This window comes from Octopus bimaculoides, chromosome 9 (genome assembly GCF_046866305.1).
Source record: "Octopus bimaculoides isolate indiv1 chromosome 9, ASM4686630v1, whole genome shotgun sequence".
Lineage (NCBI taxonomy): Eukaryota > Metazoa > Mollusca > Cephalopoda > Octopoda > Octopodidae > Octopus > Octopus bimaculoides.
The window spans coordinates 24314842-24324043 of NC_142936.1; the positions used below are offsets into that span (position 1 = coordinate 24314842).

General features: G+C 35.4%; 1 protein-coding gene across 5 annotated transcripts in view; it reads left to right on the forward strand.

Annotated features, from left to right (window-relative positions):
* Positions 1 to 2422: 2422 nt before the first annotated feature.
* The window catches only part of LOC106882058 (uncharacterized), a 56633-nt gene continuing 49853 nt past the window's right edge, over positions 2423 to 9202 (forward strand). For 3 of the 5 annotated variants that reach the window (XR_016243080.1, XR_016243081.1, XM_014932622.2), the window contains exons 1-3: positions 2424 to 2589; positions 4969 to 5113; positions 6782 to 6909. Coding sequence is in view for 1 of the 5 variants with exons in the window: in XM_014932622.2 (XP_014788108.1) it covers positions 2517 to 2589; positions 4969 to 5113; positions 6782 to 6909 (346 nt within the window). In the remaining 4 variants the exon portion in view is untranslated. Of the gene's footprint in view, positions 2590 to 4968; positions 5114 to 6781; positions 6910 to 9202 lie in introns of all 5 variants that reach the window. The other 2 variants (XR_016243079.1, XR_001410943.2) reach the window with 2 other exon arrangements.

The window sequence follows — 9202 nt, forward strand, 5'->3', positions numbered from 1 at the left end:
ATATGATGTCTATTCTTGTTCAGTAATCATCTCTGGCAGGTTCGAATGTAGGTTACAAGGCTTGCTCCTGATCTGCAGCAACGATGACATCTGAGAACGCAGACCATCTCACTAAATTGATGTTAATAATAGAGACACACAAAATAAAATTGAGGACCTAGTATATATATATATATATATATATACTCTTTTACTCTTTTACTTGTTTCAGTCATTCGACTGCAGCCATCCTGGAGCACCGCCTTTAGTCGAGCAAATCGACCCCAGGACGACTTATTCTTTGTAAGTCTAGTACTTATTCTATTGGTCTCTTTTGCCGAACCGCTAAATTCCGGGACGTAAACACACCAGCATCGGTTGTCAAGCGATGTTGGAGGGACAAACACAGACACACAAACATATACACACACACATACATACATACATACATACATACATATATATATATATATATACGACGGGCTTCTTTCAGTTTCCGTCTACCAAATCCACTCACAAGGCTTTGGTCGGCCCAAGGCTATATTAGAAGACACTTGCCCAAGGTGTCATGCAGTGGGATTAAACCCGGAACCATGTGGTTCGTAAGCAAGCTACTTACCACACAGCCATTCCTACGCCTATATATATGAAACGCCTGTGTTAGAATGGAGGCAGCTGATGAAGAAAAATGTTGTCTATGTGGCCTGTGTGTTTTCTGTACTCTGGTTATTATTATTTTTTTGTCTATGTTTTGTTTGCAATGTACTGTACCCAGATATGCACCTATATATACAGGTAGATGTAGGTATGCACATACTTGTACGTATATATGCATATACTCATTTATTATTTGTTTTATATATATACATATGTATACATACATACCATCCAGTGCACTAAAAACATTACGCATGGGTATGTTTCTGGAAAACCTGAAGATGACACTAATACTGACAGGAAGTGTAGCCTTTCTCGAACTCGTGATTGCAGCTACACATAACACTTCGAACGTTATGGATTTGAAATCCAAGTGCAAGTGATAGCTACAAATTGCCTAATAAACAAAATACGTAGTAAATCCCTTGAAAATCCGAGATACAACCAAAACTGTCTATTATGTCACATTTCTGTTGAAGACATCACCCATATCATCATCAGCTACACAAAAATATCATTAAGGTGCTACTTCTCAATGCGACATGACTTAAATAATATTGAATGCCATCTAAAAAACAGACTCCAGGTATAAAGATTGAAAACATCCCCTATTATTGAAAATATGCATAAACATCAACATTCACATCAAAACTGCCACTAAGAGCAAATATAACCTACCGGATATCGTAGTTTGAGACAGACGTAAAAAATTGTGTCCCTCCAAAGAGATTACCTGCCTTGCTGACGTGGATGTCTCCTAGAACATCAAAGAGAAAGAGGGTAACTACGGCCAGCAGCTTCGAAGTTCTCATTTATACCAATGGTAACTGGTACAAATGTACCAGTTTTTTGTGAGGAAATGCTTAAATGACGGATCCAACCAGCTAACACGCACATTAAGAATACAATCTGTAAGCGATACAGTTTAAAATGTGATACTGTTTTGTTTAATATTAGCTTAAAGGAGACTCCAAATGATTAAAAATAGAAGCGTACACACACACACACACGCACACACACACACACACACGTACATACATACATACATACATACATACATACATACATACATACAATCGGTGAACTATTGAGAAATCTGCTGTTACTCTATCCAGACTACAAGTTTAGGTTTATACCTGTAATTATTTCGGTGCTGGAATATGCAGCACACTGCCTAAATACCTATCTTGAGAAATTAAGCTTCTCAAAACCAGAAAGGGGAAAGCTAATTCGAAGACTACAGATCCAATCCATCACTGGAACAAAAAATCTGTAAAACTTTCCAGAAGTCTAGTATTTAAATATATACAAGCATGTCTAGATATGTAACTATATGCATGAGAATACATGCATAATATATATATATATATATATGTGTGTGTGTGTGTGTGTGTGTGTGTGTGTGTGTGTGTGTGTGTGTGTGTGTATGTAACATATATAACTGTATGTATGTATGATATATGTATGTATATGCGCAGATTTTTATGTTTCATTATGCATGTATATATATATATATATATATGCATATTAATGCATGCTTATATATATACACACATACATGCATACGCAGACACACACGTGCACACGCGCATACACGCACACACATATATACGCATCTATCTATCTATCTCTACACACATGCAAATATGTGAGTATGTATGTACATGTGTGTGTGTGGGTGTGTGTATGTGTATATACCCACGAATACATGTATGCGTATGTTTTATATATATATATATATGCACAAAGTGGATGCACGCGACTTTGTTTGTTACGTCGTTCCTAGCAACCAATGTAATAGCGTTCTTCGTAGAAAAGCGACTCCATATTGTTAAATCGAAGTTCAGTATTGTATCAGATGTGGTGTTCTGAAATACGGAATGTTTAAACTTTCGTTTATAACTTTACTAAAACTCGCATTTTACGTCAATTGTCACGCAGGAAAAGCCCCAAGTATGTATAAGATCTCATTATTTTCTTTTCTTTATCATGAGTCTTTGTGCTATTTTCGTTTTCGTAAATTTTTGCTATTACATCCGTCACCATTTGAAGATGAAATTTGTTTTTTCTCTGGCTTTTGATGTGTTTTGAATGAATCTTACTAGCAAAACCGTCGGAAATCAGTCGTTATTCAGGTAAGCCCTCGCCTACAATAGGCAAAAGGCCTGAAAATTTGGAACTAGGAGACTGTCGATTACATCGACTCCAGCACTGGTACTTATTTTATCGATCCTGGAATTATGAAAGACAAAGGTGACTTCAACGGAATTTGAACTTAGTATGTAAAACCGGAAGAAATGCTACTAAGTATTTTGTCCGGTGTGCTTACGATTCTTCCAGCTTGCCACCTTAGATAGTTGTAATGTTAACATTCAGCTTTACAACATTGTTTCACGTGATATTTGTTCCACTGAAGTCGGATGTAATAATTCTAAAATTGATAGTAAAAGTTTACGTTTTCTCCATATACGTAAATATAATTCAATTCGTATTTAATCATTGGAGTAATTTAGTTCTTTGTTCAGAAGAAAAAAATATTATCCTTGACTCTACCTAATCCGCAAAGCTATAAAATCTTTTCTATTATATGTACAAGGCCTGAAACTTTTGTGGGAGGAGTCAGTCAATTACATCAAACCCTGTTGGACGATGTTCGGACGATGTTTGGCGACATTTACTGAACTCTAGAATGAGAAGAAAACTGTGGGGTTGTTTACTACTGTAAAAAGTGCAGCTCCGTGTGGTTGAATACTTTTAGTAAATTTTTACAGTTGCATTCGTGCCATTTTGAACGTGTGGTTTATCAAAAGAATCAGATATTTTTTTACGGTTTTGATGGTCATTCGCCCAAAACACAACAGAAACCGTAAGGAAAACAAATTTCACAATTTTCACCTTCAAATAAGACGGGTGTAACAGTACATTCATGCCGTTTGTTTCCCATAGCGTTTATTTCTATGTGTAGCTTCAGATGCTCGTCTGGTAAGGGTAACTTTGAGGTAAAAATTTATTGTTGCACCTGTCTTAGAATTATGACGATATTGATGGTCACATTTGTAGAAAACATCTCCAAATTCATTTGAACAACATAAATTCTACTTACATAGATTGATGGACTCACAAATTTGCCGATGGAATTAACTAAAGGGAGTTTCCATTTCGTAAAGTTCCCTCAACTTTTACATTCCTATGACGTCTCACCAACATCTGGCATTTTTATGAAGTGTGTATAGAATCAATATAAGAAATTATCTAAATAAAACCTTTTTGTTTTCATTATAACATAGTATTTAAAGTCTATGCGTTGCCACTATAACTATGTCTTTAAATGCCGTTTATGCCATAAGGTCTGCAAGTCTAACGGGGCTCTCAAAAGATATTTTAAGATCTACAAAGATCAGAATTTAACTGCAGCTCTTCGTGGTCCAAATCAGATATGCAAACTATGTGGGTGTCTTTTCAATACATTGTCTGGTTTAAAAGGCTACATCAGGCCCCATGATCGATTTAAGGTGTAAGTACAAGAAGTGGTCAGTCTTTGCATAAGAAGTAGACAACCACCATGTATGTATGTATGTATGTATGTATGTATGTATGCATGTATGTATAAAATAGACCATGAAGATCATCATCACTGCATTACAGGTGATGAGACATGTGTTTATGATCTCTGCTCGATGCGTTTGGTTATCTTGCGTGAAAACAAAAATCTGACGAGTACGCATTACACGTCTGTACTTTGTAACAACCAGGTTCGAACTATCGGTTCGAAATTTCTCATGCATGCGCAGAAAGGATGCCTTTACCTCCCACCCAAGTAGTTTTCCACACACGGCATTAGTTTTGGTGTGGTAAAAAGTTAAGTCGGATACTTTTTGAACGCATTTCGTACACACACGCACGCACACGCACGCATACAAACACACACGCACGCACACACGCACACACACACACACACACACACACACACACACACACACACACACACACACAATGTCTTCTAATACTTGGATCACATCGTGTATATGTTATAGTTAAATTGGTTCCGCAGCCTAAATGAACTATCGCCCTCTGTTCTGTATTGAGTACTTCTTTCTCCGATATTTATTTACCAGCATACTCCGTACATTTTATATAAATTAGCTTCTACTAGCTCTACAAGATTTCTCTTTGCTTCTACAACTGCTTGCTAGCACATATATAAAATATTAGCTTTTACAAGCTTACAGTCAGTAAATAATGTCGGCATGTTGTCAACTTTTTATTTGATTTATTTTGCAGAAATTTGTTTCATGTTTTAAACTCTTCTTCATCAATGTATTCTTTTTACAGTATATATTGGCTGTTATCGATACAACAAAGCTGCCCAAGAACTAGCGGCCTATCAACATTCATCAATTCCTCTCACAACTGGTCACCCCCAGTGCTTTAAACATTGCAGAAAATTGAAGAGAAGATTCGCAGGAATTATATACAAGTAATGTTAATTCATTGCTCAACAGTAGATTGTTAAGTTGAAACTCACCTGATATTCAGTATTTGATGATGGTGTTTGTTTAGAACAGCACTTCTCAACCATTACCCTTGGGGGTCTACATAAGATTTTGTTAAAATTTATGAGCAAATAAATTGGTTATACTTCTACGATACACAAAATATCTTGATAATTTTTTTTACACAATTACTAATTACAAATAACGTTTAATTATAAAACAATCGAATTGGATTTTTCAAACAGCAAATGGCTTTGAAGGTCTAACCGAGTAGAATAGGTATCGAAGGGGGTCCACAGGTAAAAATTGATTGAGAACCACCGGTTTAGAACGACATATGGTGTGTGGGCGTGCGAATGCGTGTATATGTGTATGTATGTGTGTGTTATATAGCAACGTAGTGACATAATACACGCATAAATATGTATATGTATATGTATATATATATATATATATATATATGTGTGTGTGTGTGTGTGTGTGTGTGTGTGTGTGTGTGTGTGTGTGTGTGTGTGTGTGTGTGTGTGTGTGTGTGTGTGTGTGTATGTATGTATGTATAGTAAGCGATTTAGTTTATTGATGCATATACTGAGTGCAAATAACAGACTTTCCTTTGGTACGCTATATAAACGTTACGTTTTCAGTGCTCATAAAACTACTCATTTAATTATGGGATTTAGAGTTAAATATACAGCTATCTATACACACACACACACACACACACTCACACACACACACACACGCACATTCACACATCTAGAATAGATGTAAATTCAGCATTTGAAATAGAATTATACATACATACATACATACATACATACATACATACATACATACATACATACATACGTACATGCCTGCATGCATACAAAGTGTGCTGCCTTATTATCGGTGTATTAGATTTTATTCTATTTTATTTTCTGTTCCCTTATTCTTTTATTCTTGAATATTTTATTTCATTGCTTATATGAGAAGAATTCTTTTATTATACCTCAGTCCCTTATGGAGACAGGAGTATGCTACACTAACTAAAATGTAATAAGCAAAACGGCAAGTAAAAGTTGAGGTACTTGTTTAAAACTCACCCGAGGAAGCACATCTGAACCTTTGATGCATGACTATTGTTTGTAAATTGTCTCACCTGTAAGGTTTCGGGGTATGATGGGTCGAAACGATCGTAGTGGTTTTGAATTAAGAGTCTTGGGAATTCCATTTTCTGCCTCCCACATTTTTCACATAAACTTTATGGACACAAAGGAATTCCTGAAATAAATCCAGTGGCATATACTTACACACTGTTGTTGACATCAGGTAGTCGAATACTGCGGACGGGCTTTAAATAACATATTACAAGGTGTATTCCCGAATATAAATTTGGTACTACATACATATATACATACTGCTCTTCAAAATATCCTGTTGATGTTGAAATTCCAATGAAGGAGCCTTGGGTCTAGGTTAGAAACCGGCTCTTTCTCTATTGGCGAGAAATCTTGAAATAAAACTGAATAATGGCATACATACATACATACATACATACATACATACATACATACATACATACCAACACAAACATGCACACATACACGCATATAGACAAACTTAAACTTATGTATCATTTGATTGAAGCTGTATGCGTTTGCTTAATTTAGAAATATCTGCCACTGCGTCGACAAAGGACCAGACGCAAGTACTAAAGTGGAGCCATGTTTTTTAAGGTGCGAAGATAATCCATTTCAGGAATGTGGAGGATATCAAAAGATCAGTCTTTTAAAAAACCGTAAGTAAGCTATTTGCATTCTTCCTCATCATCCTAATGTCTTGTTAACACCGTCATATTGTTTCCTAACTCTGAAACGTCCATTCAGTAAAAAAAAATGTTGACTCGGTTGAAAATGAAGTTTCATTCCTTTTAAAGAAATTTTGGCTCGATGTACTCACTATGTTATTAGTACTTGTTTTGTCATGGTGGAATGCGGAATCTGAACTCGTAGCATGAAGGGGGAGGAAGGAAGGAAGGAAGGAAGGAAGGAAGGAAGGAAGGAAGGAAGGAAGAAGGAAGGAAGAAGGCAGGCAGGAAGGAAGGAAGGAAGGAGGGGGGAGGGAAGGGAAGGAGGGAAGGGAAGGAGGGAAGGGAAGGAGGGAAGGGAAGGAGGGAAGGGAAGGAGGGAAGGAGGAACAGAGAGAGAGAAAGAGTAAGAGAGTACCGTTCTTCAAAACACAGAATTCATTATGTATTTGATTCAAAATTCTACAATACGTGGCAATGATGCCTTCTTCTTCGCAGAAATGTCTTTTGTTTATCCAAACACAATATTAATTTTCTTAGGCAGGACCTATAATAGCTTATAATGGTGGTAACATATTATTAGTGCAAAGTATCTCTACTACTTTAAGATCTCATTTAAGTAAAATGTTCAGTCCACTAATCTGCTCTTTGCTGTTTTTACTACAAGTACATTTCCATACCTCCAAATACTGCTCTTATCAATTTAAAAAAGAATATGATCTCATCTCTCTCTCTGTGTTTTATGTACATACATATATACAGAAGTGTGACGAAAGAACTCTGGCCGAAATAAGATTAAGATTAATGTAATATAAAGCTAAAGCAAATTAACACCGAATATACAGTGCGTGTGTTTTTATTGGCTAAACTGGCAATATGACCATCCCCAAGTACAACAATATATATATATAAATGTATATATATATACATGCGCACACACACACACACAATCAGGTGAGCACATAAATATAAAACAAGGTGGAAAAATAGTACACGAATACTGAAGGTAGAGTAATATGCTTTTATTAGAGGTCAAAATTATTACAAGACTGTTACTCACGTTCCCGTCCGTCACAACTATTCGATGAACGGGAACGTGAAACTCTGAGTAACAGTCTTGTGATAATTTTGCAGCTTTAATAAAAGTATATAATAAATATATATATATATATATACTTCTAATATAAGAAGAAAATTTTATTAAAACATTTTATCAGTGGCCAGCATATGAAAAATACCTTTTAATGTGAAAATTATAAAATTATACATAAGGGCAAAAAGAAAAAAATTTCTTTGCCAATATGCTGAAAAATAGACGCTAAACCGTCAAACCACAAAAAAGCAAGCGAACAGAAATTCATAATGATATAGTTATCTCCGAATCGGTTCCGATTTCTGGATTAATCCAAAAACGGATTCTTCCTTCATCAGCGAGGAACACAAAACGAAAATAAATGAAATACTTAGACATACCCATGGAAATGCAGATGCAAAAAGTCATGAATACATTTAAGTACCCCAAATATATCCAAATCGAAATTCTGTAGTATGCCTCAGTACAAGTGTAGGAAACGTGTGTGTGTGTGTGTGTGTGTGTGTGTGTGTTTGTGTGTGTGTGTGGAAATCAGATTTTACGTTACAACTAATGAAAAGTTGGGAAAGATCTGTAAAATTCAAGATGGAAACGTGTGGAAATATTCGATAGCGCCTTCTGAAGCCATAGATGTCATTTTTGTATGTGAAAATAAAAGGAGTTGTAATTGGATTTTTGAAGAACACTGGAAAATAGAAAAAGGAGATAGATAGTAACAAAGAGAAAGCAGAAGACAGAGAGGGAGAGAGAGAGAGGGGGAGAAAGTGAGAGAGGGAAAGAGAGTAGAATATAAGGAAGAGAAGAATAAAAGAATGATTATTATTATTATTATTATTATTATTATTATTATTATTATTATTATTATTATTATTATTACTATTACTATTATTATTATCATTATCATTATTATTATTATTATTATTCAGTAGTTTTATTTTTATAACGTGCTTTCACTTCACTACCGAGCGCAGCTCTGTGCGCCTTGGGTATGTGCTGTGGTTTGCTGTGGTGCTCTTATGTTTACTGTATTGAAAGTGTTTTGCGTAGAATGTGTGCAGTACCCAGTAGTGCAATTTTCTGTATGTTATATATATTTGTAAGTCCTGGTGTTTTTGTTATGTATTTGTCTGAATATTTTTTTATTATACCTAAGGCACCTACTATGTTAGGAATTGTTTCTGTTTTTAGATT